Source organism: Macrotis lagotis, chromosome 7 (genome assembly GCF_037893015.1).
Source record: "Macrotis lagotis isolate mMagLag1 chromosome 7, bilby.v1.9.chrom.fasta, whole genome shotgun sequence".
NCBI classification, from domain to species: Eukaryota; Metazoa; Chordata; class Mammalia; order Peramelemorphia; family Peramelidae; genus Macrotis; species Macrotis lagotis.
The window spans coordinates 84,791,332-84,817,029 of NC_133664.1; the positions used below are offsets into that span (position 1 = coordinate 84,791,332).

The following is a 25,698-nucleotide window of genomic DNA, read 5'->3' on the forward strand; positions in this document are numbered from 1 at the left end:
TGAAAAAATTTTCCTTTGATTACTTTTTTCATCTTATCTTTTTTCAGATTTTTCTTTTTCTATTATTGTGGTACCTTATTTGAAAAGCTGTTATCTTATGTACTTATTGTTATTAAGTAATTAGTATGATGAGACCTTTGACCTTTGTATCCTCTCTAAGAGAATGTACCTTCATTCTTGTGTTCCAGAAATGAAGCTCAAATATAGTTATTTTATTCTAATTCTAAAATTCACAAAGAGCTTTAGTTGGACTTAAAAATCACAAGGTCAAATAGAACTAAGTCCAAGGAAACTTTTTGATTGTAGCGCTGGAATGAACTACAATGTCTGACATATTTATATAAGATTTAGTATGGTTATATATATCTTTGAAAAAATGCCTTAAATTTTTTTGTCACTCAACTATTTGCCTCATGTTACAGAAAGATATTGTATCGGTTGTACAATCATCTGATGGAAAGTCACCTAACTTCAATCAAGCAACTGCTGTACAAGCCTTTACTATCTATTGTCGATTATGTGTTCATTTCTACCACAAGGTATATAAATTTTTGAAGTTCTCTTACACAATGGATTGAAATTGATCTTAACAAATGAGATTCATTACTGATTTGTTTTCTTTGAATATTGAGTAGTTTGGCTCAGAAGAAAAGGTTTATCTGTCTCTCTTGGAAGAAACTGGATTTTGGATAGAAAACCAAGTTCTACCCATTATTCATCAGCAAGAAGAACACTTGAAGTCTTGCATAGAGATTTACCAGAAAACTATTCAGGTTTGATTCTCTTTTAGATTGTGAAATCTGAAAACAGGACCTTTCTATTGCCATTCTTTTTTTTTTTTTTTTTTTTTTTTTTTTAGGTTTTTGCAAGGCAAATGAGGTTAAGTGGCTTGCCCAAGGCCACACAGCTAGGTAATTATTAAATGTCTGAGCCTGGATTTGAACCCAGGTACTCCTGACTTCAGGGCTGGTGCTTTATCCACTGCCACCTAGCTGCCCTGCCATTCTTTTTTTGTTTGTTTTTGTTATTGCTATTTTACAAGACAGTGGGGTTAAGTGACTTGCCCAAGGCCACACAGCTAAGTAATTATTAGGTGTCTGAGGCTGCCTTTGAATTCAGATCATCCTGACTCTAGGGGCAGTGCTCTATCCACTGCACCACCTAGCTGCCCCCTTTTGCCATTCGTTATATCCTCAGTGCTTGGTATAGTTCCTGGCAAAGGTGGCATTTAATAAATGTTACTTCAGGGGAAGCTAGATGGCACAGTGACTAGAGCACCGGCCCTGGAGTCAAGAGTACCTAAGTTCAAATCTGGCCTCAGACAATTAATAATTTACCTAGCTGTGTGGCCTTGGGCAAGCTACTTAACCCCACTGCCTTGCAAAAAAAAATAAATAAACGTTACTTCTTTACATTTTTCTCATTGTAAATTGACTTGATTTTGGATTTTAGTTATTAATTCACTTTAAAATTGTAAGTTTAGGATTTATATTTCATTGAGGAAAGTTATAAAACTATAGAGCATGTAAATGACCAGAATTCATTTTGTTATATGACGTACTATTTTTCTTGTGCCTTTTGTGAATTGGGAAATTGCTACCTTATGCTGTATCTTTACAGACGTATTTCAGATATGTTTACTTGAATTTTCTAGAAAGTATCTAGACTATCATATATTAGAAAATTTCTGGTTGAATTTCCATTAAACTTTTTTATAAATTTTTATTTCAATGGTGATTTTTGTTGTTATCACAACTTGTCAATCCATCTCTTTCTTTTGTAGGCTTATGTTACAGTGTGTAAGGATGCTATAATGATTGGTTTTGGAGATTATAAGTTTCACATGCAGTTTTTAAAAATGACTCTTGAAATTATACAAACAGGTATTTTTCTTTTTTCTTTTTTTAAAATTTATTTTAATTAAAGATAATGAGTTTTACAATTTCCCCCCCAATCTTGCTTCCCTCCCCCCACCCCCCACCCCCACAGAAAGCACTCTGTCAGTCTTTACTTTGTTTCCATGTTGTACCTTGATCCAAATTGGGTGTGATGAGAGAGAAATCATATCCTTAAAGAAGAGAAGTCTAAGAGGTAACAAGATCAGACAATAAGATATGTTTTTTTCTAAATTAAAGGGAATAGTCCTTGTACTTTGTTCAAACTCCACATCTCCTTATCTGGATACAGATGGCACTCTCCTTTGCAAGACAGCCCAAAATTGTCCCTGACTGTTGCACTGATGGAATGAGCAAGTCCTTCAAGGTTGAACATCACTCCCATGTTGCTGTTAGGGTGTACAGTGTTTTTCTGGTTCTGCTTATCTCACTCAGCATCAGTTCATGCAAATCCCTCCAGGCTTCCCTGAAATCCCTTCCCTCTTGGTTTCTAATAGAACAATAGTGTTCCATGACATGCATATACCACAGTTTGCTAAGCCATTCTCCAATTGAAGGACATTTACTTGATTTCCAATTCTTTTCCACCACAAACAAGGCTGCTATAAATATTTTTGTACAAGTGATGTTTTTACCCTTTTTCATCATCTCTTCAGGGTATAGACTCAGTAGTGGTATTGCTGGGTCAAAGGGTATGGCCATTTTTTGTTGCCCTTTGGGCATAGTTCCAAATAGCTCTCCAGAATGGTTGGATGAGTTCACAGCTCCACCAACAGTGTAATAGTGTCCCAGATTTCCCACAACCCTTCCAACAATGATCATTATCCTTCCTGGTCACATTGGCCAATCTGAGAGGTGTGAGTTGGTACCTCAGAGAATCTTTAATATGCATTTCTCTAATAATTAATGATTTAGAGCATTTTTTCATATGGTTATGGATTGCTTTGATCTCCTCATCTGTAAATTGCCTTTGCATATCCTTTGACCATTTGTCAATTGGGGAATGACTTTTTGTTTTAAAAATATGACTCAGCTCTCTGTATATTTTAGAAATGAGTCCTTTGTCAGAATCATTAGTTGTAAAGATTGTTTCCCAGTTTACTACATTTCTTTTGATCTTGGTTACATTGATTTTATCTGTGCAAAAGCTTTTTAATTTAATGTAATCGAAATCATCTAATTGGTTTTTGGTGATGTTCTCCAACTCTTCCTTAGTCATAAACTGTTCCCCTTTCCATAGATCTGACAGGTAGACTAATCCTTGATCTTCTAATTTGCTTATAGTATTGTTTTTTTATGTCTACAAACAGGTATTTTTCATTTTTGATAGAGTATAAGAACCATCGTTTTTGGTCACACAGACTTCCTATAAACTATATTGCCACTGTTTTGTTAAAAATTATTATCTGTGCTATTGCCCACTTTAGCAAACCTTTTGGAAACAAAATTGTTTTTTAATAATGTTTTTCTGGATGTAGTTAAATGGGGGAAGGTTTTAGGTGCTAATGAAAATGTTCTTATTGTCCTGATTTTATCTTGATCATTATCTTGAATGTCTTTATATTGCTTCTTTTGGTGATCTCATCAACATGAATGGAATTAATTACCATCTTTCTGCTAATGATTCTCAAATGTATATCTTGAGCTCCAGCTTCCCAACTGACCTTTAATTTTTTTATCTCCAACTGCCTTTTGGCCATCTTGAATTGTACTTCCACTAGATGTCTTCAATTCATTCTGCCCCAAATTAAGCTCATTATCTTTAACCCTAAACCCTTCTTACCCTATTTTTCCCCTTCCTTATTATTTTGGAGGTGTTACCAGCCTTTCAGTATTTCAGACTTGCAACTTCAGTGTCATCTTGGCCTCCTCACTATGTCTCATACCCCATACCTAATCTAATCTCAAAGTCCATCAGCTTCATCTTTGCAACATATATTGACTATTCCCCCTAATCTATTCTGACACTGTCTCCACTTAGGTTTGGATTCCCATCACTTTAACTCTAAATTATTGCACATCTTGGTAGTAGATCTGTCTTCCTCAAGTGTTACATCATCTGTTCAGCCATATATATTTGAGAAATGAAGCTTCTAACAGAGAAAATTGCTGTAAATTTTTCCCCCAGTTTTCTATTTTCCTTCTAATCTTGGTTTCATTGCATTTGTTTGCACAGAAACTTTCTAATTAAATGTAGTCAAAATTATCCATTTTAACTTGTATAATTCTCTCTCTTCTTTTGTCATAATTCTTTTATCTATAGATGTTATCTCCCTTTGTGTTTAAATTACATACCTATTTTTGACTTTATCTTGATAAATGGCATGAGATATTGGTCTACCTAGTTTGTGTCAAATTGATTTCCACTTTTCCCAGCAATTTTTGCCAAGTAGTAGAGTTCTTGATGCAACACTTGAATCTTTGCATTTATCAAACATTAGATAACCATGGCCATTTACTGCTCTGTATTGTGTATCATCTATTCCATTGGTCTACCACTTTATTAACCAGTACCAGATTGTTTTGATGATTACTGCTTTGTTATAAAGTTAGAGATCTTAGTACAGCTAAGTCACCTTCACCTTATTCCTAACTTTAAATCTCACCTGAGGTCTTGTCTTCTACTGGAGGGCTTTCCTCTGTGTTATTTACTATTTATGGTGTAAACAGTTTGTTCGTGTGTGTGTGTGTGTGTGTGTGTGTGTGTGTGTGTGTGTGTGTGTGTATACTTTTGTTGTTGTCTGCCCATCAGATTGTGAGTTCCTTAAAGGCAGGGATTGTCTTTTGTCTTTTTTTTTTCCTATCTCCAGCATTTAGCACAGGGCTCAGAACATAGTAAGCATTTAATTTATCTTTATTGATTGATTACTGTGACCTAAAGCTTTTTATTTTCTAATCCTTCTTGTAATCTGTTTTATAAAATTAATTCTTTTGCCATTTACTGGGTAGATATTTACCTTCAGTTATTTTCTCATTGTCAGTGGTATCCTGTAAATATCTTATAATTAATTTCTCTTTAACCATTGCCCTTTTTTGTAATTTGAATTTGGCTTTATCATATTGCTGTAGTTCTAGATTTTCTGGAGTCTAATTAAATTTCTTTAAAATCCTTTATTGTTATACTAATAAGTAGCTTTCTGAATTATCTATATTTACTATAGGCAGTTTAAGATTGTATCTTTGAATACATTCAAATATACTATTTTCTTTACATGGAGAGGGCAAATCAATTTCCATTCAAGGCTGTAGTGGATTTTTTAAAAAAGTTTACTTTTTTCCACCATATTTTGCTTAGTTATTAGTTTTGTCAGTATGAAATAATAATCTTAGTTATTGTATTGCTATTATAACCCTAAATCAACCTTAATGTGCTCTTAACTAATAGATGTATTTTCTGTAGCCCATTACCTTTTGCCACCCTTTTGGAGAAAGATGGAAAATATCATTCGGATTTCTTTGATTGTTTGATTTGAAAATATTTGAGTATTTCTATCTTGTTAAAACCTATGCAAATTTACTTTCTTTTGACATGCCTATAGAGAATCTGAGATCAGCTATAATTAAATATGTTAGTTAATCAGGAAGCACATTTTTAAGTACCTCTTATCTACCTGGCATTGTGCTAACTTCTGAGGTTTCAGAAGCAAAAATCTGTTTTGACCCTCAAGAAGATCACATTCTATTTTGGAAAACAAAATTTATACACAAATACACATAAAATGCATAGAAGTAAATATGAAATAATTTTGAGAAGGTACCAGCAGTTAAGAAAGTCACCGAGTTCTCATGTAAGAGGTCACATAGCAGAACTTTGAAGGAAGCTAGAAATAAAGAAGAGATGAATTTCAGCAATAAAGAAGAGATACTATGAAAAGGAATGGAAGTAGAATGTTGTATGTAGGGTTTGCAAGTAAACCAGTTGGGGTAGAATATAGGAAATATGAAAGGGAATGGTATGGAATAAACCTAGAAAAGTAGGTGAGTTTAGATTGTGAAAGCTTTTTAAATGCCAACAGAGAAGTTTATTATTTATCATAGAAACAAAAAGGCATCACTGCTAGATTATGAGCAGAGTTCTAATAGACAAAACCGTGTTTTAATTATATAAATTTTGAATATATTTTCACCAAAGGATAAGAGTAGAATTTTTGTGACATTTTAATCAGCATAATACTATTCATATAAATTATATTAAGTGATCAAAAAACTTACATTAATTTAATTGAAATCTTAATGAAAGTATTTTGTCATTTCTTTCATTCTCCTCCCCTTGTTTTTTTTTTTTTAGAGAAAGGATTTTTTTGCATTCCATTACTCCTTTGTATTCTCAAAGAGATGACAGCAAGTTCTTTAATTCAGAAATCTAATTCAAATGAAGAAGTTGAAGCTTTTTTTGATTTGATTCAGAAAGTGTTCCAGAAAATGTTGGAATGCGTTGCATACAGTTTCAAAAAGCAAGAAGAAGAAGGCCTTCAGGTATTTCTATAGCTTTCTTATAAAGGAATTTACTCTATGTTAAAAATTTTAGATTAGGTGAATCTCTGATCTATAAAATCATGACCAAAAATGAGTTGCTGATGTATGGCTCGTAATAAAAATTTAGTGCAATATACAAGTTTGTTACCATATATATATTAAATATACTTTTATTAAAATTCAGAGATAGGTTAAAAATGGAGTTAATTTATTTTTCAGGTAGTAAATAAAATTTCCAAATAAAACCTCTTTAAACTCTGCATTTAAGTTTTGATTGATGTTATTTCATTTTGCATACCCTACCACCATACACCACTCAGCTTTTTTTACTTTGCACATCAACTTTTTACTTTAAATTCAATTTAGAGGCCCTACCTAGCATGTTAAAGTATTTGCTTACATTTTCTTTTTTGAGTTTTATCAACAGACAAAGAAGTTAACCATTTCTCCAACTGAAAAATCAAAGAATATATTTAGCTAAAAATTTTAAACAATCAGGGTACACTGTATTTCTTCTGTTTGTTCTTTGATTAAATGGCAATTGAATTTTCGTATCTGATTTGTTGGCCTTCACAGGCAAAAATATTATAACAAACCCAGATAATTAAAATTATGCATCCTAATTTTTATAAATACAATTTAAACTATTTTAATAATCTGTAGTGTTAAAAAAATCTTTCATTTTGTTTGGCAGTATGTTTAAAATAAATAAATTATATGATTTTTAAACATATGGGTCTGCAAGAGATATTAGAGGTCATCAATTTCCCAACCCTTCTAGAGAGACGATGAAATTTACTGACTTGTCCATTGTCACACAGAAAAAAATTATTTTTTCCAAATTCATAAAAAATAGAGATGAACTTTATGGTACATATTGTCATAATCTCATTTTATATATTACAAATTTAGGAAAGTAAATTGAGTTGTTGAAAGTCATAAAATATGTGAATGATGTTTGTCTATTAAGTCAGTGTTTCCTAATTCATACTGTGCTATAGACCTCTCTAGGGCAGCTAAGTGATAGAGTGGAATGGAGTGCCAGAGCCCATCTTCCTGAGTTCAAATTTGGCTTCAGATACTTACTAACTTAGTGATTCTGGAAAAGTCACTTCATTCTGAAAGTATCTCAGTTTTCTCATCTGAAAATGAGCTGGAAAAGGAAATGACAATCCATTCCAGTATTTTTGCCAAGGAACCCCAAACAGTCACAAAGAGTTGAACATGAATGCAAAATGACAACATATTTCTGAGACTACTGGAGTATATGAGAGAGGAAGAAAGACAGACTTGGGATCTAAGGTGAAAAGAAAGGAATATGAAAAATAGCATAAGAGGATAAATAAAAATGCCAGTTTTTTAAAGCGTATTTAAAGAAGGAAAGACTTTTGGTAGTAAAAATTCACAGATTGGTGGAAATTTTCTAAAGACTGATGGGAAAAACTATACTATATTGTAGATTTTGATAATCTAATCAATGCATGGCAAGGATAACATGGACTGATGTAATAAGATGAATTTAAACTTTGATGTAAATCATTTTTACTTGTTAAATGTTTTACCAGAGATACTGGCAGTTGCAAACCCTTGATATGTGAATTTCTTTTTATAAATTGCCTTTTTTTCCCTAAGGATCTTTTTAAAATATTATTTTTTAGATTTTACTTTTATTTAAGGCAATGGGGTTTAAGTGACTTGCCCAAGGTCATACATCTAGGTAATTATCAAGTGTCTGGGGTTGGATTTGAACTCAAGTATTCCTGACTTGAGGGCTGGTGCTCTATCCACTGTGTCATCTAGCTGCCCCTATAAAGTTGTCTTCTGATAAAAACTAACAGATAAGCAGTACTGTAATTGCTGAAAAACTAAAAGTAAGAGGAGAAATTATGAGAATTGATATATATCACGGATTTGTTAATCAGATTTTGGATTCTGAGAGCTATTTTTAATATGTTTATTATTTGGGGGGAATTAATATTTCAATATGACTTTAACACTATTAAAATAATTTCTCTTTTTTGTATTAGTTACTCTATTCAGTTCAAGTGCCTCTTGATGAATTTATAAGTGCTGTCCAGTCTCGGCTTAAGAATACATCAGTACACCAAGGAATGCTTTCTACTCTGTTAGCAGCAATAGTGGTTGAGATAAGTCACAAATTACGAAAGGTAAAATATGCTATTCCAGTAAATATCACATTTACTTCTCAATAATAATTTATGTGAAGGTCTTAAAAAGAATGCTTACAAAGAATTTTGAGTATTTCTGTTGCTTTTAAAAAAAATTTTAGTGACATTTTGAGTTTTAGTGTTTTCTACAACTGCTAGTTGATGCTTTAATTAAAGACATTATATTTATTTGCAACTTCATTTAGTCGACCTTCTGTGAGTGCTAAACTTGCCATAGTTATGTTGTGAAATATGCAAAAAATTATAAATGCCTGAAGATAATCACAAGGTGAGATAGCTAGATACAGAGCCATAATATGACTTAGAATCTTAACTTGCTTGTCCTCTTCCACCATGCTGCTCATCACACGATATGAAACTTGGGCATTACATAGACAGAGTGCTTAATGTGGAGTCAGGAGGATCTAAGTGTAAATCTCCCTCCAACACTACTGTGCAATCTGGTAATAAGGGATAAGAACAGTACTTTTCTTCTAGGGTTGTTGGGAGGAGCAAACAAGGGTTTGTAGAGCCCTCAGCACAGTATCTGACCATAGTCAAAACTATATAAATGCTTATTCCCTTCAGCATTTGAACACATTTTAGTTGCATCTAAAATCAATTTAGACAAGTAGTAATGTTTGTTGGTGACTTGGTTGGTTTCTTAACACAAAGATCAACTATTTGACTGTACTAAAATCAAAAAACTATTTTAAGAATGAATAGTCTCTGGGGTGGCTAGGTGGCGCAGTGGATAAAGCACTGGCCCTGGAGTCAGGAGTACCTGGGTTCAAATCCGGTCTCAGACACTTAATTACCTAGCTGTGTGGCCTTGGGCAAGCCACTTAACCCCATTTGCCTTGCAAGAAAAACCTAAAAAAACAAAAAGAAGAATTAATAATCTCTTTAATGTTAATAAACCAAAGTAGGTTCATATTGGAAATATACTAGCTTTGTTATACCACTGTATGAAATTGCATTTTTTGTTCACACCAGTAATGTGATGCACTGCCTCAGAGGTATACTAGTGCTATAAAAGTTCAGAAAGGAGTACCTCAAATGATATTGTAAATTAAAGAGTGTCTACGATAGGATAAATGAAGTAGGTGAGCAGCAAGTTTTGTTGGAAGCATAAGATATGAGAGGGAATGTATTGAGGTATATAAAGGAATAAATATAGTTTGGTTAGAATTAAGTCATTTTGGAGAGATACTTTTAGGAAAGAGAAAGTAAGTACAAGATCAATTCAGTACTAAAGTTTATAGAATGTTTTACCTTTTGGAATTAAAAAAAATTGAAAATAGTAAGTTTAAAAGGATTTGTATAAAGATCTATGACAAGCTATTACAGAAAAGTTAACTTGAGATAAGTATCATTGAAATTCAAACACCTCTTATTCCCAGTTGTGAGAATGTAAGAAATGTCAGCCTTATCTGCCATCTTTAGCCTATCACACAGATCAGATGTTCTGATAGTGTAAATATAGTTTAAATGTCTTAGTGTATTTTTAGAGCCTTTTTCTTAACATGTGCTTGCCTTTTCATAAAATTTTTAAAGTTGTGTTCCTCCATATAAAGAGTTGAATGGGCCTTGAACAAAAGAAATTATCTCTTCTTACAGGACTACTTGAATTTCAATGTTCTGATAAAGGTTTTTGGCAAACATTTTTAAATGTTTGTACCCATTAACTTAGATCATAATGAATTTGTTTCTCTTAATAAATGTTGAATTGATATGGAAGGCAAGGAAAATGCATAATCTTTTCCAGTTAAAATAATTATTTAAAATTTTTGTTTACTGACATTTGCTGAAATGTCTACAAGATACCTTGAAAATAGAGGAAAACTTATTTTGCTATATATTTCAGGTTAGGACTTCAGCTTTTTAATTAAAGAAACACATAATGCATCTTTTTTATTTAAAAGTAACATTTGCAGCAAATGATACTGGTTTATTTTCTTTTGGTGTGTAACATAGAAATCATAAGAGCTTGAAATTCTAAAACTATTTCCTAGTAGCCTTGTGAAACCTTATCATTTATCTTCAACAAGTATTTTTAATACATAATAATCTTTTGCCAGGAGCTAAAAGGGAACTCCAGACTTAAACCCCACTCTCATATTCATTATATTTAATTATAGAGTAGAACATAACAAGTTTCAATGAATTTTTTTCTCTTTAAAAAATATTATAAATTCAGTTCTCATAGAAAAATATTAAAAAACTTTAAACAGGTTAAATCTCTAAACTAAAATCACAGTATTTGAATTTATAGTTTTATTAAATGTAAAAGAATTAAGAAAACTTTTAATAACTTTTTTTTTTAGGTTTTTGCAAGGCAAATGGGGTTAAGTGGCTTGCCCAAGGCCACACAGCTAAGTAATTATTAAGTGTCTGAGACCGGATTTGAACCCAGGTACTCCTGACTCCAAGTCCAGTGCTTTATCCACTACGCCACCTAGCTGCCCTTTAATAACATTTGAAGTTTTGTATTTTTGAATTTTGTTACCTTTTAATTCAACTTATTTATTTATTTGTTTGTTTGTTTATTTATTTATTAATTTATTATTTTTTTTTGGAAGGAAAATGGGGTTAAGTGGCTTGCCCAAGGCCACACAGCTAGGTAATTATTAAGTGTCTGAGACTGGATTTGAACCCAGGTACTCCTGACTCCAAGGCCAGTGCTTTATCCACTATGCCACCTAGCCGCCCCCTTTTTAATTCAATTTAAACATTTTAAAAAAGTGTTTTGTGTGCCAGATATTGTATGCTGTGGTGGGTCTATGAAGACAAAAATGAACTAAGTCCTGCCTTCAAGTAATTTAAAGTCTATTGGGAGAATCCAACATATACACAGGAAAGTTAATAATAGATCAAGAAAGGATGTATTATTGGAAAGGTTAGTCAAAGTTTCTTGAGTTGGCAACCTGAACCAAATTTAGAAGGACACATCCTAAGCACTGGAGAAGAGCCAAGTAATTTGTGTAAATGAAAAGAGGAAGGAGAAATTTTGAACACCTAATAATCTTGTTTGGCTAGAATAGAGAGTGAGTGAAGAGGTCAGACAAGTAGTTGAACAAGGAATGAAGACTTTCATGCAGTCAAAAGGAGAAGGGAATATATTAGAGGAAGTTGCTAAGGAGTGGAAACAGCCTGAGAAAAAGCCATTTTGTTTAGCGGTTAAGATGGAAATTTTGGTAAATTGCTTTGAGCAATCTTTCTCAGTCCTGTGGTGCAGAAGGTAGAATTTGTATTCTATTGGAACAAAACAATAGATTAGTAAATGCAAAATATATATATATATATATATATACAATAAAAATATGAACTTGGAGGTGTTCAGGGGAATTACTAATAGGCTTGGGTAGGAGGAAATACTTGAGGGGCAACCTCGAAGGGAGCTGGGGTTTCCATTAGAGAACGACCTGTAAAAAGCCAAAGAGTTGAGAAATAAAATGTCACGGATGCAGAGAACATCACATAGATTGATTTGATTGTATTGTAAAAAGAGAAGAATGATGTGTAATGAGCCTGGAAAGATGGGTTTGGAGACAGAACATGAAGGCTTCTAAGTGTTGTTAACAGGAAGAGTTTGTAATTTGTCCTAAAAGTAATAGGTCACTGCTGAAGTTTTTTAAGCTTGTGCGTGTACAGTCAGACCTATGATTGAGGAATAATAGATTAGCAACTGTATGGAAGATGTATTTTTTTTTTTTTTAGGTTTTTCTAGGTAGTGGGGTTAAGTGGCTTGCCCAAGGCCACACAGCTAGGTAATTATTAAGTGTCTGAGACCGAATTTGAACCCAGATACTCCTGACTCCAGGGCCAGTGTTTTATCCACTGTGCCACCTAGCTGCCTGAAGATATATTATTTAGAAGAGATTTAGTTGTAGCAATACCAACTGGAAGTTTGTTCACTAGATAACTGAACTTCATTTGGATGATTGCCGTGTGTTTAGAGAGAAGAGGAGAAATAATATAAAGTGGAATTGGCAGGAGTTTGAAGAATTTGCTTAGCCAGATTCCTAGAAGAATGATGGTTTATATATTAGATTACTGTATTTTAAATTTCTATCCATTTATAAACAGCTGACATGTAATATTGTTTAGTTATTTGCTATTAAAATAAGAAAATTTTGACATGTGTAGATGGATGTTCTTTTCCTTTTAGTTGTATTTGTAGAGAAAATTTCAAAAATATCCATTATGTGGAATAATAACTTGCTTTAAATAGAAATGAATAAATATATTTGGAATGGATTTTTTTATCTCTGAGAAAAAAGAATTTTGACTTGTTTCTGTGTGACAGCATCAGTTGTTAGGTCTTTTAAAGATCTGAGATAATCCTTTATTAGAATTTTTAAAATCATAGCTAAGCATTTCTGTCAGCCCTTAATTTTCACTCTATTCAGGTAACTGGATTGAAACAGTCTGGCATCCTGAGGATTTGTGTGAACTGGACACAGGGAGTGTAAATCAGAGACATAATGCATTTTATTTATAAAAACCAAGTTCCTGTAAATCATCACAAAATCAATCACTGATATTTGATCCTTCATTATCTCTGCCTTTCAAGAATTCTAACAGTTTCAATATTACCATTTATACCCCTTGATACTCTTGATTTCATTTTATACTAGTTGAGATTTCATTAGCAAATCAAAACAAATATCAAAGCTCTACTTTTGCCTCTTTGATGTTTATGCAGTGACTAAAATTATTTTCTTCATAAATTCATTTTGTGCTATCATGTTCCTCATCAGCCTTAGGAAAAATAAGATGGAAAGTTCCCTGGTTTTAGTTATGCTTTCATTCAAGAAGTTAGAAAAACAGGCTTAAAGGATTTGCCCAGGATCACATAGCTAGTCAAAGTGTGAAGACAGATTTGAACTCAGGAAGAGGAGTGTGCTGTACTGTAGAGCCAATCAGTGTAATTGGAGAGTTGAATGGACCCCAAGAGAAAAACTCATTAAACCTGTACATGAAAGTATCCCTGGTCAGGTCATCCAACCTCATCTTGAATAGCTGAAAGAGAACCCTATTACCTTTCACAGTAGTAGCCAGTTTCATCTTTGGTCAACTATACTTTTTAAGAAGTTTTTCTTGACATCTGGTCAAAACTTGCCCCTTTATAGATTTTACCCACTGCCCTTGGTTCTGCTTTCTGAAAAATAAAAAGAAGTTGAATCCTTCATATGACATCTCTTCAACTATTTGAAGGAAGCTATTCCTCTCTCTTCCAATACTCAGTTTCTTCATTCAAGCCTTATGTCACGATTCGAGACCCGCTGCCATTCCGTGATTTTTTTTTTTCATTCAGAATGTCCTCTTCCCCTTCTTTGCTAAACTACATTTAATGCTACATTTAAAACAGTTCAGAAACCTCTAAGATGTCTTCAGGAATCCCATCTTTTTCACTTTTCAGAATACCTATTCATCTTATTCAGCACATTTGAATTATACTGTACTTATATTATCTTATGTATATATACTATCAGTAACATCCTCTTGGACAAATCAGGAGGCTTTTTCTGAGTATGTCTATGTGCCAAAAACTATGCTGGGCTGTGGGGAAGTGACAGGGTTCAAAAACAAATACAGATGGTAGACAGTCCCTATTCTCATGGAATGTATGTTCTAATGGATTTAAGTTGTTTAATTCCAATTAGGACATGATAGAAATAAAATGAAAATAGTTTTTAAGGGCAGACTTAAACTTTGTAGACAGCTCAACTTTGTAGGCCATAAGGTAGTTGAGCACCTTCTTAGCTATATTGTTCCTCTTTTCTAATAGGATTTGAAATAAAAATGAATTGAATATAGGACTTGATAAAGAATCTGTGTATATGTAATAACCAAGATGACCTTACTCTCTGTGTGTGTGTGTGTGTGTGTGTGTGTGTGTGTGTATAAATGTACACATACATTTTTCCATACTTTAAACACCTGGCTATGAAGAACTATACCAGTAATAGCATATAGTTAAATTTGAAGATGCTCCCTGTCCTTAAAAGATGGTGCATTTTTAAAAAAAAGAAAACTACCATTTTTATTTTAATTTCAGTTCCAATTTCTTTTCTTCTTTATTTCACCCATTAAGAAAAACATGCAAGGGGTGGCTAGGTGGCACAGTGGATAGAGCACTAGACCTGGAGTCAGGAGTACCTGGGTTCAAATCTGGTCTCAGACACTTAATAATTACCTAACTGTGTGGCTTTGGGCAAGCTACTTAACCCCATTGCCTGGCAAACACCTAAAAAAAAAAAGAAAGAAAAGAAAAACATGCAAAACATATAGTCAAAGCAGAACAAATTTCTCTATTAGATTCTGTCAGGAAAATATACTTCAGTTCGAACTCTCAAGTTCATTACCCCCTTTCTGAAGGGCTTCCTGAATAACTGATTGGTACTACTTTGTGGATCAGAATTCCTTGATCTTTCAGAGTTGTCTATAGAATTACTGTTGTATAAACTGTTGTCCTAGTTCTGTTCACTTCATTTTGTATGAATTTATATAACGCTTCTCTATTTTTTCTTAATTCTTTTAAAGTTAGAGAAAATTCTCATAATGCCTTTTCTTTGAACACTAGAATTGTGAAAGAATTTGCTTATGTGGTTAAAAAAGAAGCATGGAAATTTTAACACTTTTTTCCCATCTGGAAAGGAGGAAAACTGCAGGAACCAAGTCGATTATGGGGAGGAATACATACAGATAAAAATACAAAAATGGGTAAAAAGAAATGTAAGGGCAGCATAAAACAAAAGCTTAGCTTTATAAAGAACAATTCTTTTTTGTAATTCCAGTTAGAAATTGGTTTTGAAGTTTTTCTTCTTTTTTTCCCTCTCTCTGACCAGTTATCTTTCAGTCCAAACTGATGTCAGTTTGGAGAGTGACCACCAGGTGACCTTAGATCTGAAATAGGTTCTGCTGCAAATGCTGAGTTTAAATCAAGTACTTGCTTGACAAACTAAGATAGTGTTCTATTTTATCAGAGACCTTTAATTGCATCCTCATAGCTTCCTGTCCTATCTGTTCTATGTTGCATGTTTTCTTCATGCTATATTACCTACATGTTCTACGTGCTGTATTGTGGGTATTTAAGTACTTAATAAGAATGAAATATTATTTCTTTGTGTGTAGTGGCTAATGGTCAAAGCAAGCTAAAAAGTAACTCAGCAATGGACTTATTTTAGTCATGCAAATGGTTGCTTTTGTATTAGTTTTTATATTTAATTTCAAATTTTCTTTCTAGATTTCAGATTCAAAAGAGTTTGCAGTACCCCAGTGCCTTTCTGATCTTCCACCATTCTCAAGGTGTTTGATGGGAATCATAATGAAGTCTTTAAATGTAGTTAGGTAAAATGTTTTTACTTTATTTGGAAATTCTTATTATCTGTCTTTCAGTAACCATATTTTATTATTATTATTATTCTCTTTTTTATGTTGTTTTTGTTACTGCATTTGTTTAGATATAGACTTATTTCTCCTTCCTCTTTTATACTATAAATATGATTTATTGGTTTATGTAAAATCTAAGTCTGATCTATAATTGCTATTATTTTTTAGTATATATGATGATTTCCTTTTAAATATTTCATTTTATGGATAACTTGTTTTTTTTACAATGAATTCATGAACATAAATTAATCTGATTATGCTTAATTTCTGATCAATGTTAGTTTTATATAGTGTGTGTGTGTGTGTGTGTGTGTGTGTGTGTGCGCGCGCGCGCGCGAGTAGGCCTATTTAACCCAAATAATTCCATAATAGGTATCTTTATAAACTGTTTTTACAGATCATTTTTAGAAGAATTGACAGTATGCATAGCTTCAGAAGAAATTGAAGGCATTGTTTGCCTCACAGCTGTTGTATATATGATTGTGATTATTAATAAAAGTAAGTAAAATATTTTCCTTCATTTCTTGTGATCATGTCATGTAGGATTTTGAAATTTAGTTGCAAAAATTTTGACACATATTGGCTCCAGAGCTAGTTCCTTAACTTCTTGATCTTTAACAACTCTTTATGATTCTAAGCTGTTGAAAAAATCCTGATCTGCATTGGTAGAAAAGTAATTTCCTTAGCTTGGAGTGTCCTGTACTTATAAAATTACAGTTAGAGTTCTGATTCCTACTAATTATTTTAAGTCTTTGAATTCTCTAAATCCTGTTATATCGTTGAAAAATTAAATTCAGGGAAGGTTCCTTTTTCTTTAAAGACCTTGCTTGATACAGTGTTCTGTTGTTAAGTTTATATTTATATGAGTGACCAAAATAAGTATAGTTTGCCTCCCTCATCCTGTAGTTTTTTTATGTATTGTAAAATCATATTAGACTTTTTATGTCTGTAATACCACATTGTTGACTCACTGAGCTTACATTCCACTAATACGTACTGTCCTTCTCACATAGTCTCTTCTCTAATCTCATTTTATGCATCTTAGTGCTCTATCCACTGTGCCACCCAGCCGCCCCTGTAAATATTTATTCTTATTAATTTTCTTCTTCATATGCTGTCAGGAATTTTTGAAATTCTATCCTGTATTCAGCTTTTCCCCTCTCAGCTTTTTTGTCCTCTGCAAGTTTTATTAAATATTCATCTATTCTCTAATTCAGATGATTGATAGAAATGTTAAATAGCACAGATTTGGAGGACAGTTCACTCTTTCTATGTGAACCATGGTGAAATAGTGTCTGAACTGATCATTCAGCCAGTTCCTTACCACTTTAATCCATCTAATTTTTGTCACTTTCTCGAAACAGAAAATTGTAAACTAGTAAAGCTAGTATTTTCCTTTTCTACTAGTCTAATAATATTATGCTAGTGTGAACAGGCCTTTGGAAACCATACTGATCCTACATTCTTTTCATGATGCTTACAATTATTTTAAATAATACTGTATAGAATTTTGATAGTAGTCAGTGTCAAGCTTCTTTGCCTAGAGTCTGCAAACTGTTCTCTTGCCAGTTTTGAAAATCAGGGCCATATTTGCCTCTCTCCAATCTTATAGTACTTTTTCTCATTCCCCAGAATTATCCAGAAATTTCTCAAAGTGATACAGCAATCACATTTGTTAGATTTTTTTTTCATTGTCTTTGAAAGTAATTCTTTCCTTCCTTGAAACTCTGTTGGGTTATCCCTTAATTGTTCTCATTCATCTCAATTCACTCTGAACTCTAGCACTCTTAACTTTATTCTGTAAAGAATATGTGTTGCTTTTATATTCATGCTTTAATGCTTTCCTTAGCTTCCATGTTCTATACTTGTCTTTTTAAAATCCAAATTGGTTGGTAAATTCTTTGTAGATTAATCCATATTTTTCTATCTTGGCCCCTATTTCTCTTTTAGTGTTAAGCATTTCACATTTTTAAAAAAAATATTTCCTGTACTGTAAACTTCATTGGGAAGCTATTCTTTTTTGAACCTTTAAAAATCCAAAATTCATATCCTATGTTTCCATCTTTGTATTTTATCACAGAGTTTAAGATGAAATGGCAATTTCATATGAGCATTGCAATCATTTCCATCCTAATATCTAGTTCCTCTCCATTGGTAGCAGTCTGATTCAGAATTGAATATCCGCCTTGTTAATTTTTCTATCTTTTTTAAGGATTAATTTACAATTAAGATAAACTAAATAATTGTTAACTAATGTCGTTTTGACAGAAATTGTTACAACGTATCTGGATAGTTTGGATACTTGAAATTTCCAGTATTAGCATATCCTGTCCCTGTGACAGATTGGTGTTCTATTTTTTGAACCCCACATCTATTTTTCTTTTTATCCAGTTTATATGTAGAATATTTCAGTGACAGTAACAACTCTGTAGATAATCACCAGCAGTTTTCTACCAGCCTTATTCCTCTGGTTTTTGGATTATTTTTTCGCCATGGGATTATATTTATTTTCTTGGTATATTATGTCACTCTATCTCCTTATCAATTTTGTTTTTTTTGAATAAGGCAAATCTTCTCAGAACCATATTCTAGCTTTAGGTCTCAGTTCACATTTCAGTAATAACTATTCTATAAAGTTTGCCTACTTTATATGATCTTCATTCTTTTTTACTTTTTAATCATGCTTTGTACTTCTTCCTGGAGTGACCTATAATGAACCCAATCTTTTTTAATTTGTGTCATCTCTTCACATATTTGAAGATAATTCAAAGCATGTCAGAACCTGAAAAGCAAGGTGATATACTTTCAACTGGCCCTTTGTCTTCAGCACTTGGTGTTTCTCATTGAAGAAGAGAGGATTTTATCATGACTAAAACCTAAACACCATCACAATCACAATCCTTGCCTCTCTTACATTTACCATACCGCACCCTTGGTTAAAGACTAGGCCACTTGATTAAATACAAAAAAGAGAGAGAGAGAAGAAAAATGGCCTTTCAGTCTCAGGGTGGTCTGTATTAAATCCTAGATTGTATCACTTGAATTTTATACATATTCTTGCAGTTTTTCAGATTCCTGATTTTGAAGTTTTAAGTACTCTTGCACCAGGAGGTGGTGATTTACTTTAATAATAATAATAATCCTCATTTGCTTCCATGACCTTCTGTGCTTGACAAATTATTCTTTAACTGAGGATGAGCTATTTAAGAAGTAAAATGAAAACTACTCATTTGAGAAAGAAGATGTTAATCTAGAGTGCATAAGTTAAAAGATACAGGCCATATTGCAATATCTAAGCCTTCCATACTTTATTGGAGTCATGATATGCCAATATTTCATCCCTAAATTCTCTGCCTTGACCCTTCACTCATTTATTCTAGCAAATAATACATTCAACAAACCAGTTTGCTGTGGATAATACATTTAACAAACAAAAAAAGTAATTTATTAAAAGCTCTATCCTGATAGATAATAATCTACTAAAATAAAAAAACCAATAATAAAAAATTTCTACTGTAACCATACAGTTCTCTGTGCAATGGGAGTTTATTAATGCAAAAAAGAACTTAAGCCATCTGAGAGAGCAAGATGGGAGCTATCAGTTTGAGACATGAAAGCTCTAACCTGGGGTAACAAAATAATTCATCATTGACCATAAGAATTGGAACATCTTCACAAAGACCTATACGTATATACTAGGCCTTTTTTTTAAACAAATTCAACTTAATCATCATTCACATCCCTGAATATCATAATCAAAAGGTAGCTTTATAGTCTAAAAGCCTATCCTTCTATAGACCATAAGCCAGTAAATCCTTGCTAGAACTATTAGAATTAATTTATTAGTAACTAGTATAGAACACCTATTATTCCCAGTTGTCCATCTCCCAAATGGATGTGATGCCTATAGTCTCTTTGCTTTCCTTCTCTTAAGACATGCTTCTGTACATCTGATTACACCTGTGTGACTTTCCTGCCTACCCTCGAAGAGTAGTGCCAGAACTTTACTGCAACAATCTGGGAACAGATCCCAGGGACCCCTGATTTGTGATGACCTCTGCCATGTGAAGTGATTACCTGGGCCAAATTCCTATTGGACTGGCAGGTTTCCTATAACTCTGCCTTCTCTAAAGTCCTGAGCTCCAAGCTGGAAAGTAGTGACATTACAACTGACCTTTCCTGTATTGGGCTCATCTAGATCACATCCCCTTCACTGCTGGTTGGAGAGGGATAGGATGAAAGACCACCCAGGTGAGCCTTGATTCATAGAGGTGTCTGTTCTACCAGTTTTGAGTTTATAGGAGCTAGTACACCTTGACACCATTACTACTCTACCAAGCCATAGCCTTTAGCTCTAGGGGAAGAATTTTTGAGGGAGACATTAGATAGGAGCCTTCTATGCTTCTGCTTGAGGGTTCAATAGGATTTCACTGCCACCCAGGGAAGCTCATGGCAAAACTCAAAAGTAAGAATGGATCTTAAGATTTGAGCAAGCTTGAATTACAGTTTTTATTCTCTTTGTTATTGACTTTACCTCTGTGTCAGCCTCTTTATTCTAAACCAGTCTGATCTTTGGATTCTACCTTCCTGTATTTTTGCTTTTTTTGTCTCAAACTTTAGCTTTCCCCCTACCTAGATATCTGTTTCCTTAGGTCCTGCCTTTCTACCTTAGGTGTGACACTTGACACTTACTATTTGCACAGCACAATTTTTTTTGTTTTAACTTGAGTTATTTTTGAATCTTAGTTCTTTTCACAGTAGTTGCTAGCCTCAACTTTTTATTAAACTTATGATTTAATATGTTCTCTTGACTTTCCATTTCACATTTAAAAATATTGGACATTCAGGGCCAAGTTACAGATTTAGGAAAATAAAATGACCTTTGACCTAAATAGCATATGAAAAAAGGAATGGAGGAAATATGATCTTGAGATTTATGACTATATTATTGTGAGTATGGAATTTTAGAGCTGAAAAGAACTTTAGAGATCATTTGGTCTAAACACCTAATTTTACAGAGGAGAAAATTGAGACTTAGAATAAATGACTTGTCTAAAGTTACAGCAGTAGCAGTATTGGGATTTCAGTTGACTTCTACTTGGTGTTTTTTTTTTTTTACTTTTCGATCAATTAGCATTTATTAAACACACCGTATGTCAGCCACTGTACTAAATGTTGGGCATATAGAGAAAGGGAAGTGTGATATTCCCTCTTGTCATGGAATTCATAGTCTAATGGGAGATAGAGAAAATTTACTTGAATACTGCCTAAATTAACATTTTAGTAGAATACAAAGAAAATTGAACTGGAAGTCAAGAGACTTAGATTCTAATCCCATTTCTACTACAGATAAGCCATTATAACCTTGAACAAGACACTTTAACCAATGGATATCATTTATTTAATCAGTTGTTTGCTCAGACAATAAAAATAAAACTTTACTTGCCTTTTTGGATTGAAAATCAGATTCTACCTTTTATTCATCAACAAGGAAAATTTGAAACCTTTCAAAGAAATATAGCAGGAAATGATTCAGGTTAGAAGATTCCCATCTCTCCTTGTCTAATGACTTCACTTCCTTTAGGCTCATCGCAAGTCCTGGTTCCTCCATTAACATTTTCTACATCCTTTCCCTAATTTCCCTAGCCAAATTCTTTTATTCTTCAAATTTTCTCTCACTTTTTACATATCCCTTTAATACTTTGTATATCCCCTTTATTTATTAATCTTAATGGTCTTTTATTTTTTAATTACATAGAGAGATAGTTTTCAACATTTTCTCCCTTCCTCTCAAGATGGCAGGCAATCTGATATACTTATGGATGCATTTTCCTAAAGGTCATGTTGTGAAAAAACAATAGGAACAAAAGGGAAAAATTGCAAGAAAAAAATAAAAAACCAAAACGGAAAATAGCGTGCTTTGATCTGTATTCACACTTAATGGTTTTTTTATTTGGATGTGGCTGGCATTTTCCATCATGAATATTTTGAAATAATCTTTATTCACATTGCAGGCTATTTTAAATTTTAATTATTTCTCTGTATATCTTTTTCCCTTGATTAGATTATAAGTTTCTTAAGAGATTCTTAGAGATCTTTTATATTTTTGTGTCCCTTACATGCATTTATATTTATACATATACCATTTGGTAATTGTTAGTTAAATTGAATATAAGTGATCAGGAATTCATTATTTCATAATAGGTGCAAATGGTAATTATCACTTTTTACCTGAAATTTTAGAAGATTTAAATCTTCAAGAACATAAGGAATGCAGTTGTTAAAACTTGTTTATGAATATTGATGTATTTATAAACAGATGAATAGAATCATAGGTTTAGAGCTAGAGGAAACATTAGAGGTTGTCTAGTCCAGCCTTTTCATTTTACAGTTGAAGAAACAAACCCAAGAAACCTACCCAAGATCACAAAAGAGAGTAAGGATGTGGAATTTGAACCCAGGTCCTTTAACTCCAAATCCATTGTCCTTTCTGTTTTACTGGGCACCTCCTCTGATGTTAAAGATCACAACCTAATTATTCCTTGTGAATATTTAAAAGTTGAGATATATAAACATATACAGCTTACGATGTCTTATTGTTTTTTATAGTTTGTTACCATCCCAAGCACTCCTTAACTTTGTCCCTTAATTCTCATCTCTTTTTTGATGTAACTTCTTTAAATAGGTAAACATAAAGATCTGAAGGTTAAGGATGCTGCTGCCAGTATTCAAAGAATATTGAACAAATACATGGAAATTACCTTGGAAGAGGATAGCATTGAAAGGTAAGAAGCTAAATACTTTACAGAAACAATAATCACCAAAATGAAGATTGTAATCTAAATATATTTACATGAAAGTATCTTAATTTGTTAGTTCTTCCCACCAAGGGTCAGGAAGTTTAAATTTAGAATTTCACATTGTCATGATAATATCTCTTTGAATCAGCTTTGTTAGATATAGGTTTAGATTATTTACTGCTTTAAAACAAGCACAGTTTTTTCTTCCTGCCTGCTTGCCTTCCCTCCCTCCCTCCCTTTCTCTCTTCCTCCTTCCTTCCTTCGTTCTAGTGAGGGTTTTCTCAGCATTAGGAGTAGTATGAATCAAGGTACAAAGAGTAAAAGGTATAGAAATTTAATCTTTCAGGACAGTGACTTCATTTTTGTTCTATTATATCTAGTTCTGCAAGAAAACAAAGGGAAAGGACTATACAAAATGACAGGATAGGAGCACGCAGTCTAATCCAGTTCTTCCCTAGTATATTTTCCACATAGATCTAGAAAATGCACTCATCTGAATCCAGATTAGGAAAAAAATATTACTTTGAGTCCTTTTTCCTTGTTGAGGTGAGCATAAGTAGGTAGACAGATCAGTAGACACTGTAGATGGGGTCTGGACCAAAGCACACTGTTTAGAACAATAATAACTGGGACTGAATAAGGATCTTCAGCTTTGTACTAAGAGCAAAAAGAGGTACCAGGTCTGGGATAGAGGTGACTGACCTTGTGCAGAGAGCAGGATCAGATATCAATTGGCAGTTCTGTCACTCATACCTCAATGATAATTCATAGACTCATTGCAGAATAAGTGAGGAAGGTGCATAGGACTGGTGGTCCAGGACAGGGTACAAGTATAGAAACATGTAATAATTCTCTGACTTTTTAGCCTGGGAGCAGAGTGAGATCCCAGATTCAATCCTTGGCTCCGTAGGAAGTCTACAGTGGAATAATCCGGGCAGGTAGGCCAGACAAAAGGAGAGAAAGTCCCTAATGCTTATTACCCTGAGGAAGTAGTAGCAGGATACAAAACAGGAACTAGGCTCAATCTAGACATTCCTTTCAAATATGTACATAACTTGATCTTGACTCACATTCCGAAGTCAGGAAGTAAAACTGGAAGAATGATCAAAAAAAAAAAAGACCACCTCTGTGAAGAGCTATTAAAAGAACATAAGACATTGCTGACACAAATTGGAAAAAAAGAATTGCTCCAAAACCTCTACAAACAAGTCCTTAAGAGAAAATCATTGCTTGGGCAAAAGTTCAACTAAAATTCTTAGAAGAAATGAACTAAGAGTTTAAAAGAAAGAAAATGATTTTGTAAAAGATACCATCAGAAGAAAGAATTGGAAAAGTAATGAGAGTATTAAAGGAACAATTTAGAATAGAAATGAGAATTTTGGAAGATAGAATTGGAAAGAGAATTAGTAATTTGAAACAAGAGGTATAAAAAACTACCAAACAACAGAATCTTTGAAATTACAATGGACCAAAAAGAAGCTGATAACTCCATGAGACAACAGTAAATTTTAAAATAAAATCACAATAATGAAAAAATAGAAGAAAATCTAAGTAACTCTTATTAGATACTACTGTTCTGGAAAATAGATCAAGTAGAGATAATTTAATAATCATTGATCCACTTGTAAAGCTTGACAACTTAAAACTAGAAGACAAAATGAAAAGAGGAAAAAAAATCCATAAGTCATCACTTTCTGAAAGAAACCCCAAAATGGACCTTTCTCCCACCCCAAAAAATAGTCATAACCCAGACCTTCCAGTTCAATAGAAAAATATAGTAAATGTTCGAAATAAGAATTCAAGTACCAAGGAGCCATAGTCAGCATGAGAGAAGTTTTAGCAGTCACTAACAGAAGAGGAGTGGAGAGCTTAGAATATGATTTTCCAGAAAGCAATAGATTTAGGTTTAAAACCAAGAAAAACAGAACAAACAGTACAATCTTGAATGAGAAAAATGAAGCATTCTTGATGAAAAGGCAGGCACTAACATAACATTTTGAAATACAAATATAAGATTTAAAATCATTGATACAGAAGTTATTCAAGCAAAGGGTATCTAGATGTTGCAGGAAATCTTTATTCATCAATTCAGTTATCCTATCTTTAGTCTATCCCTTTAATGACAGGGCCTTCTCTCTAGGATTCCTGCCAGGTTACCCTATAAGTATTTCATATCACATTATTGTTTGCATCTTGTTCCTTCCCTCCCTTCCCTGGTCCTCCATTAGAATCTGAGTTTCTTGGAGCCAGGAACTGCTTTAGTCTTTGGATCTCTAATGCTTACACAGGGTCGAGCACATAGATGCTTGTTGAAGGGAAGATAGGTAGTGCAGTGAGTAGAGCACCATCTCTGAAATCAGGAGGCCCTGACATAGCCATGTGAACCTGGGCAAGTCACCTAATCTTGCTTGTCTCAAGAAAAGAATAAAAAATAAAACAAATGCTTTTGACTTGTATTGATGGACTCTTAAGTTTTCTTTCATCTCTTAGATTCCTCTCTTTGAGAGATAACTAAGCAGAATAAAAAGAACAAAGCAGGAGAATTGCAAGGAAAACGTTATTTTGGAATTTTCCATGACTGCTAGTTTTTTTATGTGCTATTTGATCAAGTACTTCATTTGTATCTCACAAAAAATTCCAAAACATTTTTAAGCAATTGTATTGTCATTGAAAAAGTATTTTGATTTATATTGTGACTATTTTGAAGGATAAAACTCATAATTCATAGTTACATTTGGGCTGATTGGTCACATCATATATTCTGTTCTTTTTTAAATAAGGTTATTTTTCTATCTGCATATAAAGATAGTTTTCAACAATCATCTTTTTGGTAAGGTTTTGAATTTGACATTTTTCTTCCTTCCTTTCCTCTCCCCTCACCTAGACAGAGTAATCTAGTATGGATTATACATGTTCTTATATACTATTCTTAAATTTACATTTATATAAATATATTTATAT

The 25,698-nt window shown here is 33.0% G+C and overlaps 1 protein-coding gene across 4 annotated transcripts in view; it reads left to right on the plus strand.

Annotated features, from left to right (window-relative positions):
• The window catches only part of NCAPG2 (non-SMC condensin II complex subunit G2), a 101,730-nt gene that overhangs the window by 61,154 nt on the left and 14,878 nt on the right, over nucleotides 1–25,698 (plus strand). For 3 of the 4 annotated variants that reach the window (XM_074193249.1, XM_074193250.1, XM_074193251.1), the window contains 8 exons: nucleotides 423–539; nucleotides 636–773; nucleotides 1,784–1,883; nucleotides 6,184–6,371; nucleotides 8,399–8,539; nucleotides 15,792–15,895; nucleotides 16,335–16,435; nucleotides 22,623–22,722. In XM_074193249.1, coding sequence (XP_074049350.1) covers nucleotides 423–539; nucleotides 636–773; nucleotides 1,784–1,883; nucleotides 6,184–6,371; nucleotides 8,399–8,539; nucleotides 15,792–15,895; nucleotides 16,335–16,435; nucleotides 22,623–22,722 — 989 coding nt within the window. Of the gene's footprint in view, nucleotides 1–422; nucleotides 540–635; nucleotides 774–1,783; nucleotides 1,884–6,183; nucleotides 6,372–8,398; nucleotides 8,540–15,791; nucleotides 15,896–16,334; nucleotides 16,436–19,871; nucleotides 20,189–22,622; nucleotides 22,723–25,698 lie in introns of those variants that run through there. The other variant, XR_012470025.1, reaches the window with a different exon arrangement.